Below are 17,424 nucleotides of genomic sequence, written 5' to 3' on the forward strand. Positions count from 1 at the left end.
GTGTGTGCTTCTGTGAGTGAATGTATGGAAAGTATGGTGTGTGCTTCTGCGAGTGAATGGAGATATGAAAGGCATGTGAATGATCAGTAATTAGGGTTGAAGCCTTGACGTGGCATTACTGCTCACGTAGGAAGTTAAATTATGGTACAAAAAGTACACATTTGCAAGAACTACACCCCTTGGCGCATCAAATGAGGGGCTGTATGTGTTTCTAGTACAAACCTGGAGTGCGCAAGACACAAATGAACATGTCGCTATGGTTAGAAAAAACATATTTTCTAGCCAAAGCGACATATTCCATCATTATTTGTGCGGTCAACTTTTGTCCTAGAAATACATGTAGCCCATCATTTGAAGCTCCAAGAGCATGAGTTAATATGTGGATGAATTGTCTGAATGAGGGAGAGCATGAGTTAATATGATTGTGTGTATCATAGATGTATAATTGTGGGCAAAGATGGCACTAGCAGGATGTTTGAGCCTTGGGGACCAAGATGGCACAGGCAGGGTGTATATGGGACAAAGATCACAAATCTTATGTGTGTTATCTGGGTGCTGGCCAGGTTCTATGTGGCCAGTGTGGACGCCAGGGCTGACTTTGTGGTGTGCAACCTGTGATCTATGCCTGTAATTTAGGGGGTTAAAATTATACCTTTAATACTGTGTTTTTATGTGAATTCCAATTGACCTACACCTGCAAAGGTGGGTTTCTGTGTTATTCTGTAGATCCATATCTGCTATGCTATGTTTCCATACATTATTTATGTTTACCTGCAAATACAGGGTTTGTATGTCTTGTTCAGTTGATTAATACCTGCAATGCTGTTTTCATGTATTTATTTGATCTATACCTGCAATGCTACATTTCATATATTATTATTGTATACCTGCAAATACAGGATTTGTATGTCTGATTCTGTTTATTTGATATATAACTTCAGTGCTGAGATCACAAGTGAATTTCAATTGATCTATACATGCAAAGATGGGTTTGTGTGTTAATGTGTTGATCTATACCTCCTATCAGCAGCAGAATATAATATTTATATATATATATATATATATATTTATATATATATCGGCAGCAGGGACTAATATTAATATATATGGGCCCTGAAATCATTTAGTGCAAAAGTTAAGGTATTGTGTTGTTTAAAGGATTTCAAGGATTAGTCGTACTAAATTGTGGCTTCAGGCTTCCCATGTTGAATGATCAAGTATTGTATTGTCCAATAACAAAAGTATCATTCCATAGCACATTACTTTTGCCAATATATAAATATATATACCGGTGTGTGTATATATATATATATATATATATATATATATATATGTTTTTTCAGTGGTATGATTTAATGGTGGAAATTATTAATGCCCCCCCCAGTTTGACTGTGGTATCTTGTGTGCCCCCCCCCCTATATATTGTTTCTAGAGTCGCCACTGTTTCTATTATATGCAGACTTCAGTTTAAGACAGAATCTTCAGCATTGACAGTTCGGATTTTAAGCTTAATCAGATCATGCTTGAAGTTCACTCACAGTGCTAGTATATAAAGAAAGTCTATTTATATCTGCATTTGTGTAGTTATGTGGACAGTTTGAGATTCTTGCCATGCAGAGATTTGTAGTGTCACATGAAGGCAATCCATGGGGGGGGGGGGGAGAAACAGTCCGGAAGTATTTTGAGATCGTCTCTGAATTTCACCTCCTCACTGCCTGAAGTGTGACATTTGTTTTGTAATTTATTTTATCACCAACAGATTCCACACAATGAATTATGCAGACAATAACAAATTTAAGCGGAGACAGACGGTGTGATGGTCCCTGGTTATTAGGCATTATAATGTGGAGAGAGGGTAAACCTGATTTTCAATATAGATCATTTACCTTCAGGTAAATAGTACATTCTTCAAAACAAGAATACAAACTAGAAAATGAAAAAGTACAAGCTGTATTTTAATAAATTGACAAATGCTGGTCCGTAGCATGATGATAAAGCCAAACATCCAGTCTTCCTCACTGATGGTGTATGTGGTCTCACTTCTCCATACTCCTGCACCTTGCCATTGAGTGAATCAGTCTTTCCTCTCTAACACCACTGACACATGCAGAAAATCCATGTATCGTATTTGCTTGATTATAAGACAAGGTTTTTTCAGAGCAAATGCTCTGACAAATATCCCTCATCTTATATTCAAGGTCATCTTCTAATCAGACCTCAAATAGATCCTCCTCTCTGGCAGCCTCTGCTGCTGCCGGCACTTCCTCTGAGGGCCTCTATGACAGAGCGCCAGCATCACATGACCTTCCGGTGCTCCACCATAGAAGCTCCGGCGGCAGCGGAGGTTGTCTGTGCGCAGAAGTACTGTCCACCAGCAGCGGAGGTCTACATTACACAGGCCTCCACCGGCTGCCCCACTAGACACCAGGGAGTCTGAAGCACAGGTCACAAGTAAAAGCATGCACTGGTAAGTCGGGGGGGTTAAGCGTGGCAATAGGGGGTTAAGAGTGGCATTGGGGTGGGGTTCAATGGTTTTCTGATGGAAGAGGCAGAGTGGCATATAGGGGGTATAAGGCATACCTGGGGGATTGGCAAATAGGGGGTTAAAATGCATGTCAGGGAGGCAGCGTGGCATATATGGGTGTATAAGGCATATCTGGGAGACAGAGGGGCAAATAGGGAGTTAAAAGGCATATCTGGGGGCAGAGTGGCTTATTAGGGAAGCAGAGTGGCATATAGGGGGTATAAGGCATTTGGGGGGGCAGAGTGGCATATAAGGCATATCTGGGGGGCAGATGTGCATAATTTAGGGCAGGTTGGCAAATAAAAGGAAATAAAAACAATCGTTTTTATTAAATATGAAAAAGTTTACATGTGAATTAATAGTTACTAGTAAAACTTTTTTCCTATAGGGTAGTCTTATAGTCAGGCTTTTTCTTTTTTTCCTAAATTAATATTCACATTTTGGGGGGTCGTCTTATGATTGAGCAAATACGGTATTTTGAGGGGCTTTATACTACATCTACAAGCCAAGGAATTACCATTTTTTTTAGTAACTTTTTGCAATTGAGCAAATGTGATTCCAAGCTAACATTGTGTTACATAAGGAGGTGATGTATGACAAGAGCATGGCATTCCACTCAATATGCTGAAGTGACTCAACTTTGTAGTATACTTTGTCCATGTACTAGCATATACACGTATTCCAGTTTCACGGATATTGCATACACAGGTTCTGAAAAGCATTAGCCTTGACTGGGACAAACAGAGAGGACAGATATAGATCACACATACCTCTAAGGAGGTCTATAAAAATGTACTCATGGGAGTGCTGCAGTTACATCACTGGCATAAGCCATACCCTACAACTATCCCGATTCATAAAGGGCAGTACTGACTTTGGGGGAATGTTCATTTGTTCTACAAGAGTGTGATTTTGCACCTGCAGTTTCCTGATGAAGAGGGCTCTTTGAAACTGGACCTAATCTGATGATAACATCTGTAATATTTTTCTTACTCAGCATACATAATGTTTGTTAACATTGGATCCCTTTTTGTGCATATATTTGCTGCATAAGGTGTACTTAAGTAAGCACTAATTGAATGCTTTCACCAGAATTTACCAAGACACAGGTACACAGCTACAAAACATGATACATGCATGAGGAGGGTCTCCACAACACAGCTTAATAATTAAGGAGATGTGGCAATTGTATAGGTATATTAAATACCTCTACTGCAATGTTGGCAATCTGTGCCTTGTTGTAAGGCACAACTCATAAAGCCATTGTTTATTTCTCTACACACGAGAGGCTTAATCATTAAAGACTTGACTGGCGGCACATTAAACTTCTGTTTCGAAGGTGCAATTTAACATCTAGAAAATAAAAAAATATCCTATATTGTTACATCCAACATTAACAATACATTTTTATAATAATTTTGTACTATTTTGTAGACCTACATTTTGGATGACAAGCTACTACGTACAACATGGGGTCCCTATTTGTCACACTCTCCCGTACTTTTTCTAGAATTAAACACCAATTGCAACTAACTGCAAACTATCTTTTTAATATAAACCACTTGAGATTGTGAAGGAAAAAATAATCAGTTCTCAACACCATTTTACTGAATTCTCTACTACAGTCAAATTCTCCTTTTCCAAAGCAGTCCCTCACTATGTATATTTTGAACATTTACCAAAGCAGAGACCTGTTCTCCTCCTGTGCAGGTGCGTCTTATCATATGTGAATATTATAGCCATTGTTTATTGCTAATTTTCACTCTCTATTTTAATAGTGCTTTGACATTCTATTGATAAAAGAGTTATTGAATAAAATGCCTGTGTTTGCTCATGTAAACATTTTGTAAGCTCGTTTGAGCAGGGCCTTTCTCACCTATTTCTGTAAGTCAAATTGGTTTGTTATATACTACTTGTTATGTCCTGTCTACCCATTGTACAGCACTACAGAATATGATGGTGCTATATAAAACAAATAATAATAGTTGTTGTTTTAGCCCTGGCTTATTTGACTTTGCATGCTGGCTGCATTTCCACTGATATAATTGCCTGTTTAAACCTTCCTGCAGCCCTTGGAGTGGCAGGTCTCTTTCTTTGGGCTCATCCACATGACACTTGTCTCATCAGGAAGCTTGTTATCTCTGTTTTTAAGCTTGTCTATAATCTGCTAGGACATTAATGACTATTTTGTAGATAATTTCATAGGAAGAGTTAAAGAAGTCATTTTGAGGGAGTGAGTACAAGAGCAGCAACAGTGGGCATTACAAGAAGTTAAGGAGTTAGGGCAAACATGTGAGAACATTGGTAAGTTACTTAAGTAGCTATAGTTTAAGAAAATAGGTACAGGGCCTAGAATTGGAGCAGTTACACACAGCGAGTACTTGGATGTGACGATTTACAAGGAACATAAGGTATAAGATAATACTTGGCAAGCACATGGCCAGTAGGATTTTCTAATATATTATAGTCTAATAACATGGTCATTCTAAGAAGTTGGTATATAAGCTCCCAAACTTTAAAAAAAATGACTATAATGCCCCCCCATCCACATATCATGTGGCATTAATATATATTAGTCTTTATGCTTACAATAACTTCCAACAATGTATTGTATAAAAATAGATCTGCTTAAAGTTTTACATAATGACAAAGACAGAATGTGCAGTGATATAGAAGTCCCTGAACTGAATTATTTATATCCTGCTGGCAACTGGGAATGGTTCCTGGCAGCAGTCACTATTATTACCTCAAAAGTTTTGCACAAAGCCAAATAAAATTGCCCCAGTACAGAGCAACGTAACTAAAATCACAAACTATCCATATGGAAAATTATAATATGTGAGTAACTGTGAAAAGGCTGTGCAGTCTAGAAAATAAAATAAAAATCAGTTCTCTTGAAGATCTATGCTGATCTATACAAATGTACATTCTCAATGCTCTTAAACTACACAGATAAAAGAACCCCCAAACAGTGCATATAAACCATTAACTGTTAGGGACCATGATAACTATTAAACCCAACAGATTATCATATAGCAATTATAGTAAGATCTCCCTTATATATATATATATATATATATATATCTTTCTCTTACATTGTATGTCACACTTCATGCTATACGCAAACTCATATTGGTGTATGTATATTATATCAACAATACCACCTTCCTTATCAATAAACAAGATGTTAAAAATGAAGCTGTAATATATATATATATATATATATATATATATATATATATATATATATATATAGGTACACCTTGCAGATCATATGCAGAGTAAAAGTGAAAAGCTCAACATTTTAAGCTGACTTAGTGTGTCATAATTAACCCAAGCAGTGCTGCTATCGTGTGTTTTTTGGGGTTTTTTTAGAGCCAACCCCATAATTTTCTACAATAATGTACATCTTGTGTACTGGCAGCATAATATCTTGTACTAACACTTCTCCCAGTTTGGTTTTCTGCTTAAATTCTGTTTAACTCTTTTCTTTCTTTTGTTTCAATAGCCAAACTAGTATTTGTGCAGACAACTCAAAGTACCGGTACTAGGATTCAAGGTGGTCAAAGGAGGGCTGGCTGGGGGCAATTGCCCCCTACTCTGCTCTGATTTGAACATTTGGGGGCATTGTTTGAAGCTCTTTTTGTGTTCTATCTGCAATCTGACAAGTTTGAACAGAAATGGATAAGACAGATCAAACCTATTGGACTGCTTTAATACTGAAAGTGGTCAACTGGCTAAGTTCTTTCTGTATAGTAGAGTTCTCAGTTGCAGGAGCAAAAACTATATACACTGCAGGACACCTATGGCAAAATTCATATATGCACAAACAATTGTGTTAGAACATTAAATAACAAAACTTAGAGGGATAAGGAATGCCACGTTTACATTGGGATTTTTTCTGAATAATGGAATAACATTCAAGCTACTGAAATAAACTTACAGACTACAAAAGTAAGGGCAACTAAAGGGAGAAACCCAAAGAATGGCATATTGGTCAAGATGTTAGTGCCACCCATGCTGCCAGCATATATACGGTATATAAATTATTTATTCTAACTAAATAAATACATAAATAATAGCACAGCAATACCAGGGTTATAAAGGCAGCATGGGTATCATGTTGGTTGGTAATAAAATGGTTCATCGGACATTGCAACAGTATGCAAAATGCCTATCTGCTTATGAAGGTCAGATGAAATAACACCAGTTTGTACTTGGTGACCTTACCTGAAGTTCACACCATGCCACTTCCACGGTTGTTTCTGTGTCTAGCCCCTTGTAAACTGTTTTAAACGACCCCCTTCCAATCTCAATGTTAAATTTCAGGTATCGTCCATCTGGTGATGTGGCCACAGCCTTAGTTTCATTTTCTTCATTCTCCTCTTGTTCTTTCTTGTTCTCCAAAACAATAGGTTTGGGGATTGGAATTATAGGCACCTTTGGGCTGCTTGCTTCATCTTCAGACTCTGAGCTGATGTCTGCAATGCTGGTCAAGGCCCCAGGAGCTCCAGGGGCATTTACTAAGGGAAATAGCTCTGCTTGGATATTGGATGACAAGCAGCTGATAGCATTAGGAGATATCTTAGGAACAGTATTAACTGTTGCTTCCAACGCTGATGGCTCCTCAGGACACCAAGATGAGAAGGAGGTCCCAGGAGGGTCGTAACCTAATAATTCAAGTTGAGCTGAACTTCTCCTGTTAAATTGATAAGAGTTCCTCCGGGGTTCCTTTCCCGATAGCCTGCGCCTTCTTAAAGCAGCTAAAGTTGACAGCTCCGCGGGGTCTTCTGGTAAAACAGAGGCGAAGGAGAATTCACAGCTTGCCAAATCCACTTCTGTTTGAGACATGTTCTGTGAAGTGGGTACTCCAAAAGAAAACATTGCCCACTTTTTTAACCTACAGATGTATGTTGCTTTTGTAGACGATCTTAACAGTGCCACTGATTTGTAAGAACTTGACCTTCCATCCCTAGTAAGACACTTGTCAAGTCACCAGAAGATCACCAAATTATGGCACATGCACTCAGCTAATGTTGACAAATTGAACATTTACATATGGTATAATCCAATATTAAGGTATTTTCTGGTTTAGTCCTGCGGAAGGTCACCTGCAGCCAGAAACTAGACAGCTATTTCTCCAATACTTCCTTCAAAATGACTAAATCATTCAAAGTCACTTCTTCAGTCAGTTAAAAATATACAATTCGAAATACCAAAGCAGGACTTACAAGAAAGCTGCGGTTGTCTTTAGAAAAACATATGCATTTCTTACTTTCCAGAAGCTACAGCAACAGCCAGCTACAAGTTGCTAAACTAAGTATGAGAGGTCTCAAGGAATCAGAACCAAGATGTTTCCGTCTCTCCCGTTTCGAAAATACACTGACAGCTCCGGCCGCTCAGAATATGATCGTGGATTCATGTGACTGCAAAGTTTATGTATACACAGTATAGATAAAGTCACTCTCTTCGAACTGCAGCCAGTGGCTTACGTAGAATAACCCCTCCCCCTACATTCTCCACCCTCTTGTTCTATTCTATAACAGTTACACCTTGTCTTGCAATGACTGAAGTGTTCCTCCCACAATTTACTCCTTGGAAAAGGATCACTCTGTTCCTTTGCTAGAAAGACAGATAATCACCTGGTGCTCAGCTTGTTTAGACAACCAAGCTGGTGCGAAATGGTTAATGTGATCTTTCAAGTCTCTTAATGGTGCCTTGTTCTCTTGTACAATTTATGGCTGGGCTGGCTGACCCTCTGAGTACCTCTCTGATCCTGCCTAGAGATTATGCAGAGCTGGCTGCAACATGCTCGAAGACTAGCCATATAATAAATAAGACCCCTGGACATTCAAATAGAGAGCAAGGCTAATCAAATTGAAATCATTCATTTAAAAGGGTTTACACCCTATTAAAGTTAGTGTAGTTACAATGTAGATATGTTCTATTTCAGTAAAGGCAGTTTACAATAATAAAACACACTGATATTAAAAGTTCAACTGCCAGATTAAAGTGGAAAATATGATACTAATGTGAAGTAGAAATTTCAGACAGGCAATATGAAACTCATCGGTGTGTCATAATTTTTTTATCAAGTAAATGAACCACAACTATGGAAAATATAGAAGCCAACAAAGCTCATCGTATTTATTAGATGTATATTTTCTTATTACCAATTGTACATTATAGTTTCACCAAACAGCTTGTCAGTGCCATTTTGGGCCCAAACAGGTCATCAGTGATATCTTTGCCCTTAAAAAGCATTACATTAAATGTGTCAGTGACATCCGTCCATTTGACTTTAAAGTAGTAGCTGAGCAAGAGGGGCAAAACTGTAGCTCTTTTTGCGCCCGAAGCAAGAACAGAAAATTGTTCTCCCCACTATATCTATACAGAGATTATTTTGAGGAACATAAATAAATAACAAGGAAATTCATGATCTTACAACTGCAGAGTTAAAAAAATAATAGTAAAACAAAAAAAAAACAGTGATTTATTCACATTTTGACACTGAGGGTGGTACAGCATAACTCCTTTTTCGGCTCCTTCTATGGCACCTAAATCTATGGCTCTGCAAGGAGCAATCGCACCTGAACCTCAAATTCCTATGCCTGAACGTTTCTCCGGTGACCGTAAGAAATACACTACTTTCATGATGTCTTGCCAAATTATGTTTAATCTAAGACCACGTACTTACTCATCGGACTATATCAAGATTCATACTGTTATAGCACTATTGTCTGAAGAACCTCAACTCTGGGCTCACCACCTGCTTCGTAGCAATAGCTCTATTTTGGAGTCATGGGGCTCCTTCCGCCAAGCTATGGACGCTCTCTACGAGGATCCTTTCAGATCTACTTCTGCTACCAGCACCCTACGAGCACTGAAACAAGGTAAAAGACCGGTGGAGGAGTATATTGCTGAATTCCGTTGTATCTCTATGGAGACATCTTGGAACGAACCTACACTGCATGACCAATTTCGGTTAGGATTTGCAGAGAACATTAGGGATGAACTGGCACGCACCAACATACCCAATTCTCTGGGTGAGTTTGCTAACTTATCCATTCAAATTGATCGTAGACTACGTGAGAGAAAGGCCAAAAGACAAACCACCTCCTTGTCCAATTGGTCGTCCATATGACTGACAGTCAAGGTAACCCCTAAAGACTGCAACTACCAGGGAAGAACATGCTGATGAGTTGGTATGGTTGACGGTGATACACCCTAACTACCATCACTATATACTTGGCCAGACACTGATGGTGATACAGCATAACTCCCAATATCAATCAGAATGCACAATTAAGAATATAAACATTGATTTATCACATATCAACAAATTACATGTTAAAATTAGAATAAAAAATCAAACAGAAAACTACCAAAGTGCTATCAGATGAAAACAAGTTAGCCCAATGGATGAAAAAGTGCCCAATGATCAGGGCTTTCTTTATTGGGAAGACTAAATAGAAAAGGTTAGCACAGATGTTTTTAACAGAATAATCAAACACAGTAAGGTGGACTAGCATTGCCTGTTGTATCATATACATCTCCTGTAAGCATGTTTTTTCCGCGAGTGTAACTGTGCCAGGATTTTTAAATGATGCTCCTTCAATGAGCTGGTGTAAGTGTTTGTTGCAAAAGGTTTGTAGGAAAATGAATACTTCTGCTGTAAAAAATGTATTTAGGTTACCCCTGGACAAGGCATCTGCGAAAGTATTGTTGACTCCTGGCTTGTGCTCAGCTTTAAAAATGAAGCTTGTGTCAAACGCCGACATGTTGTTAATGGCATGTACGACACTCAGATTATCTGTCCAAAACACAATAAATTTGTTGGTCCACCAAATTTCCAAAGCTACAATGACAGAGAACATGCAAAACCAATACAAAAGGTGAATGAAAATCAGAAAATAGGGACTGGAAGAGGGCAGCCTTTCTCCTATACCGCACTGCACGTTCGTAGGGAACCCAGTGCTAGATCTTTCGTAGACAATCTTATTTTGGGTCAGCATTAAACAAGCTTAGAAAGGAATCTGTAAATTTAACCCATGGTGCAACCCATAGACAAATATAAAACTTCCCTTGAAAATAAAATCCTGTGTAATTAAGGCTGTCTGGACAGTAACCTGAAAGCTAGTTCGATGTCAACTTTGGCCATTGAGGCACCCAGGCCTACATTCAGGGAATTGTCAGATTACTGGTAGTGCACTCTGCATTGTCGACTGAACTATCCTGAGGGTAGGACAGGTGTTGAATGAGCCTGAACTTTCCTGCTTCCTTTTAGGTACCACTCCGTGTGGTGAAATACAGAGATCTGGAATAGGAGGACCCAACTGTTAGCTTCTCCTTGACAATGTCCAGATATTTATAAGCAGATTTAACATTTCTCCAGCTAGGTCTATGCACCACAACATCCTTTACAGGAATTTTAAAACCAAATTTAAAACCATGCAACAAAAACTCAGCTCTCGGCCTATCAGAATACCATTCCAACAACTCACTGAGTCTGTCTATTACTGGTGTTCACTCTTTTAACATGTTGGGCACGAAAGAAGCCCTTCGCACAGGCCTGCTTTCTAAGACACTTGACTGCTCACATGTTTTTCTTGTTTTAACCTCAACATGCAGGTTTTATCATGCTATTCTCAGGGTCCTGCTTGTTGATACCTAACCTAAGGGACACTGCTACATTCCAGGGCAGGCAGGGAGGATGGGAATGGAGGGTTGTGGAGGATCTTTATTAAAAATTAGGGCCTCAAGGTTAGCTAGAGTGAAAGGAGGATTAGTTAGATTAGGATTCCACGGTGCATGCTCGCCATAGCCAGCAAGCAAGGAGTTAATCTGGTTTGTGGATGCAGAACGCTAGTTTCTGGTTAGAAATGGGAAAGCTCCCTTCACTTGCATTTTGAATACGTCAGTACCACACACGCAGAATGATTTGAGGTGTTCGGTCCATTCCAGCATGATGAATAGCTCAATATCCCTATAGTCTCGCTATGCATGATTTCCATGATGGCACAGACAGAGGTACCTGGGCTAGTAGAGTGGAAGGGTGTTTGAGATGTAAAAAGCTGGGAAACAGGGGCAGGGGAAGCGAAGAGGGGGTAGGGGGATGGCATAGGAAGGATCAGGGAAGAAACAGGAAAGACAAGGTTAGGAGGGATAACAATGTGGCCTATGAGACCAGGAGCGCCTTGTCTGCTGCCAGGGGATCCTGGAGGTATCTCCTTGGTGGCCTATTTTTTCTTTTTGTCTTTTCCAGGTAGACTGCCAATCCAGCATGATCTTAAATAGCCCTCTAATTTACCTAATCCTTTTTGCCCCTGACCCAAATTTTCCTGCTTTTTCAGCTGGCCCAGCCTGCCGTCTTTATAGAGAAAATTGCATACTGGGCTCAGGGGATGTTTTACTAGGTGAACTGGCACTGTTTACGTACCTTATTCCTAAATCATGGCCTAGAGGGCAAAGTCTGTGGCAGGGGGCTCATGACAGAGCCTGGCAGCAAAGACACAGAAGAAACAGGTAGAGGAATAACCGTGATCATTTATTTTATAGTATATATATATATACGTGTTTGTGTCAGGGGAGCCTAAGGCCTGGGTGGCAAGTCTAGTCAAGTAGCCCACTGCGCCACTGAATCAGCCCACCATCCATGCCCATTTGTTCCCGATTTTCTAACGCATATTGATGTAATGTGATGGGATTAGGGGTATATCCGTACACGGGACGCTTGAAGCCACAATTCAGTGCCACATCCTTTTTTAATAAAATATGCAGATTGAAATAGAATAAATAACACTTTACTTTTCCTCTCACTTATTTCTGGGCCTTTATCCTCTGAAGTGATTACAAATTCAGGAGAGCGTTCTATCTCTGGATAAGTAAAAATGTAATTTAATAATTAATAATGTATTCCCACATTAAGTAAAGTGCCAGGAAACAGACGACCAAATACACACACCAGGACAGGCTCTGCCACACCGACACCCAAACACATACACCAGGACAGGCTCTGGCACACCGACACCCAAACTCACACACCAGGACAGGCTCTGCCACACCGACACCCAAACACACACACCAGGACAGGCTCTGCCACAACGACACCCAAACACACACACCAGGACAGGCTCTGCCACTCATAACACCCAAACATACACACCAGGACAGGCTAAGCTACAAAAATAAAAAAGTATTCTCCACACTGCTTGGTCATTGACTACTCCCCCTTTTATATTTTTGCCCTCTTGTGTCTCGCCCCCAGCCTGCCCCTCGCTTTAGTATTGATTTATTTAATGGCCCCAGCTGCCCCCTTGTGTATTGATGCCACCAGCCCAGATAAAATGCTGCCCTGCGGTATGGAGGATGTATATCTGACTAGTTGGTTCCCTTTCATGAACCAACTATATACATCAACAAAATACTGCAGAGCAGCATTTTATCTGGGCTAGTCAGCAATACGTAAAAATTGTGAATTAATGCCCCCCCTTTAGTATCATGTCAGCCCTGGCCCCCAGGTTGCATCCACAGCCCAAGCATAGGACTTAAATCTAAAAGTGACTGTGAAGAAGAGACCTGGTGTACTCAAAATATAATAATGTGAAAAAAAATTTTTTAAAATACTTTCCCTTTGTTTTCTTACAGCTGCCACCTTAAAAACACGTATCTCCATAGGACTTTTGAACATCATAGAACATCTGAAGTAACATGGGTTTCAAGATCAAAAACAACATGGGTTTTCCTCAGGAAGATCATTCCAAACGAACCTTATTGATTTTTTTGATTGGGTGACTAAAGTAATTGATCAAGGTGGTGCAGTAGACATTGCGTATCTGGATTTAAGTAAGGCCTTTGACACTGTGCCACATAGATGTAACTACGGGGTACTTACCTTCCGTTCCCCCGAACCGCCGTTCTACTGAAGCCCCTCGTCGCCTGTAGCCGTTGGCAGGTTTCCTGAACGCAGACTGCATGAACTCTGGCTCTGTACACACGCGCACCACCGTGTGGCCTCTTATAGACACTACACCTATGCGTTCCAAGCCTCCGTTTCATGCGGGGCTGGAAATACAATTAGTAGGTCTATTTAAACCTGGCTGTTGCACTAGCTCATTGCCTTGTGCATGTTGGCTGTGCTTATTAAATACTTCGTGATTTTGGCTTCTGACCCTGGCTTGTTTTTGACGTTCCTGTCTATCTCCTGTGTTTGACCCGGCTTGTTTTCGATTATCCTGTCCTTGCCTACTCCCGACCTTGGCTCCGTGTAACGACTACTCTTTTGCCTGCTGCAACCAATATACTGCTCTGCTCCCGTACCGGTGGATGATACCAGGTTCCTGCACTGCTGGTCCTCTAGCCGTGACAATAGAAGACTTATAAATAAACTGCAATCTCTGAGTTTAGATCCCAATGTTGTTGAATGGATTAAGGAGTGGCTGAGTGACAGACAACAGAGGGTTGTAGTCAATGGCGTATATTCAGAGCAAGGTCTTGTTACCAGTGGGATATCTCAGGGATCTGTACTTTGACCCATTCTCTTTAATATTTTTATTAGTGATATTGCAGATGGTCTTGATGGAAAGGTATGTCTATTTGCTGACAACACAAAAAAACCCAAAAAAACAGGGTTGATGTTCCTGGAGGAAGAAGCCAATTGGCAAATGATTTAGGTAAACTGGAAAAATGGTCAGAGCTGTGGCAACTGGCATTTAATGTGGATAAATGCAAAGTAATGCACCTGGGGCATAAAAACCCAAGGGCAGAGTATAGAATATTTGATACTGTCCTAACCTCAAAGTGTGAGGAAAGGGATTTAAGGGTAATTATTTCTGAGGATTTAAAGGTAGGCAGACGCATTAGTAGAGCAGCAGGTAATGCTAGCAGAATGCTTGGTTGTATAGCGAGAGGTATTAGCAGTAGAAAGAGGGAAGTGCTCATGCCGTTGTACAGATCACTGGTGAGACCTCACTTGCAGTATTGTGTACAGTACTAGAGACCGTATCTCTGGAAGGATATAGAAATGTTGGAGAAAGTTCAGTGAAGGGCTACTAAAATGGTTTATGGATTAAAGGATAAACCTTACCAGGACAGGTTAAATGATCTTAACCTATATAGCCTGGAGGAAAGATGTGACAGGGGGGATGTTACAGGGTCACCGTACCCAAGGCTGAGGGCTGAGGAATCACCAGTCAGTCCCTCATACGGATAGCACTCAGCTATCCATGGATCATCCAGACCACCATTCGTAGTAAACCAAGAAGAACTCTCTTTATTACAAACACACAGAATTTATATACAATCTCAATTCAATGTGTACCGAACCCAACCCCCAATCTCATCAGCCACACCCCATCACAAATCCCATCAGTATACAGGGGATGTATCAGGTGAGGGGATTAAGGGATACAATGGGTTCCCACACCTGTGTTATCCCCCCTGTAGTGCGCGTGCCGTCTGGGCAGACAGGGCTGTGCTGGCTGATTAAGAGCCCCAGCCAGATTACAGGATTGTTCCTTTGAAGGCTGGAGCTGCAGCCACATTCAGTCTCCGGGCCGGTTCCACAATAAAACGTCTTATAAAATATTACCGGGTCACGGTATACGGAACTGGACACAAAAGTGCTCCATGACCCGGCTAAACTTCATATGACATATGAGCCAGCTAGCCTGGCCCTGTCACAGGGGATATGATAGAAACATTTAAATACTTAAAGGGAATCAACAAGATAAAGGAAGATAGTTTATTTAAAAGGAGAAATACTACCACAACAAGAAGACATAGTCATAAGCTAGAGGGGCAAAGGTTTAATGGTAACATCAGAAAATATTACTTTACGGAAAGGGTAGTGGACGCATGGAATAGCCTTCCAGCAGAAGTGGTAGATTTTAATACAGTAAAGGCATTTAAGCATGGGATAGGCATAAGGCCAAGCTAGATATAGGATAAGGGCAGGTACTAAAGGTAAATACTCAGAGGTTAAGCAGACTGGATGGGCCTACTGGTTCTCATCTGCCGTCACTTTCTATGTTCCTATGACTTGCCCCTTTGCCCCCAAACAACCTGCCTGTGGCATCCTAGCCTCAAACAACCTCCCTGTGCCATGCTCCCCTCACTAACACATCCATTCTATCACACACATATTCATTCATTTACTCATTCACACACATTAATTCACTCATTCAAATACTCATTTAGACATACAGATTACAATCACACATACTCGTTCATACACCCTCCCCCACCCCCTTACTTCCACTGCAGATCTCTCGGTGCCGCTTGCAGACTTCAGCAGGGACCACTGCTTCCATCTGCATTGCTCGCACTCTGTGCGAACAACTTCTCTTGTCCTGCCCAGGGGAAGCAGGAATGGAGCAGGGTCATGTGAGGTGACGTAAATTAATGTGACTCCGCTGGGTTCCTGTTTCCCCTGGGCAGAACAAGAGACATTGCTGAGCAACGCACAGGTAAGCAGCAGGGCCCCTGCAGAAGTGATCACGGTTGCTGAGGGCTTTTGTCACGCATTAAAGATTTAGGACAACGTGTGTATGTGTGTGAGCATGCATGTGTACGTGTGTGTGTGTGTGTGTGTGTGTGTGTGAAGAGGGTGTGTTAGTGAGTATGAGTAAGTGTGTGTAATTTGTGCAAGTGTGTTTACATTTGTTGTTTGTTGGAAGGGGGAGCAAAGGTCAAAGGAAGCACAGACAAGTTGTTTGGAGGCAATGATGGCATAGACTAGCTGTTGATGTTGGGGGCCCCAGGGTAATTTTCACGCCAGGGCCCTGTGGTTTCTAGTTACACCCCTAACAAGTATTAAATAACAACAATTTGACCCTGCTCAAACGAGCTTACAATGTAAAAGGAATTTGGGTATATTACACAAGAGGTAAAAGGGCCACTGTAGGAAAGGAGCAGCCACACTAGTATACGTGTGATGGCGGCCCATAGCCTGACTGAGTAGCTCCACCACAGAGATCATACTTGCTGGGGAAAGCTCAATTGCTCAAGGGATTAACCCTTTGTATTCTCCCAAGCACTGGTCGAGACTTAATGTAGGGTGCAAACAGAACTCGGTTTATTGAAAACAACACAGATATTTATACACAAACATAATCAGATAAGGAATATAATCCCATGAACTACTAGACAGCCCGGCACCTCCATACAGTTCTAAGGCCAGGAATGCCCAAGAGCAGTGATGGCGAACGCCACAGGGCGCCACACTCCAGGGGGCGCCGCTGCGGGGTCCGACGCCGCCACCGTAGCGTACCGCTGCTGCCAGCAGCGTACCTAGTGGGGGGGCGGTCCGCACCGGGTGCCGCTCATCAGGGGGGCACCCGGCACCCCTCCAGAGACGGACAGTAATGTCCGCCGCTGGAGGAGCAGGCTCGCAAGGGAGCGGTATCGGAGGTCTTTAACAGACCTCCAGCTCCCTTGAGTGATTTTAATCCGGTTCAAGGATCTCCCTTGAACCCGTCTTAAAATCACTCAAGGGAGCCGGAGGTCTGTTAAAGACCTCCGATACCGCTCCCTTGTGATCCGCGCGGCAACAGCTGCTGTGCGCCGGGGTTTGTTGTCAGATCCCGGCGCACAACACTGAAGCCGCGCCCACCGCGGTCCGTGCCCTCTGACCCGGAAGAAGACAGAAGAACTGAAGAAGAGGAGCGAAGAGAAGGAAAAGGAGCTGTAAGGAGAAAAGAGGAAAGGTAGGAAAGCATTCAGTGAGAGTGAGAGTGGATTGGTATATGTGTGGATTAGTGTATGTGTGGATTAGTATATATGTGTGGATTAGTGTATATGTGTGGATTAGTGTATATGTGTGGATTGGTATATATGTGTGGATTAGTGTATATGTGTGGATTGGTATATATGTGTGGATTGGTATACGTGTGGATTGGTAT

General features: G+C 41.3%; 1 protein-coding gene across 1 annotated transcript in view; it reads right to left on the minus strand.

Moving 5' to 3' along the window:
- Positions 1-15,840, minus strand: part of LOC149282008 (serine/threonine-protein kinase WNK4-like) — a 105,413-nt gene extending 89,573 nt beyond the window's left edge. The window contains exons 1-2 of the mRNA XM_089498680.1: positions 15,777-15,840; positions 6,755-7,065 (exon numbers count right to left, since the gene is read on the minus strand). Coding sequence (XP_089354806.1) covers positions 6,755-7,065; positions 15,777-15,840 — 375 coding nt within the window. The remainder of the gene's footprint in view (positions 1-6,754; positions 7,066-15,776) is intronic.
- Between the last annotated feature and the right edge of the window lie 1,584 nt (positions 15,841-17,424).

This window comes from Sceloporus occidentalis, unplaced genomic scaffold (genome assembly GCF_023333645.1).
Source record: "Sceloporus occidentalis isolate IW3139 unplaced genomic scaffold, rSceOcc1.0.p SCAF_124, whole genome shotgun sequence".
Classification (NCBI taxonomy): Eukaryota; Metazoa; Chordata; class Lepidosauria; order Squamata; family Phrynosomatidae; genus Sceloporus; species Sceloporus occidentalis.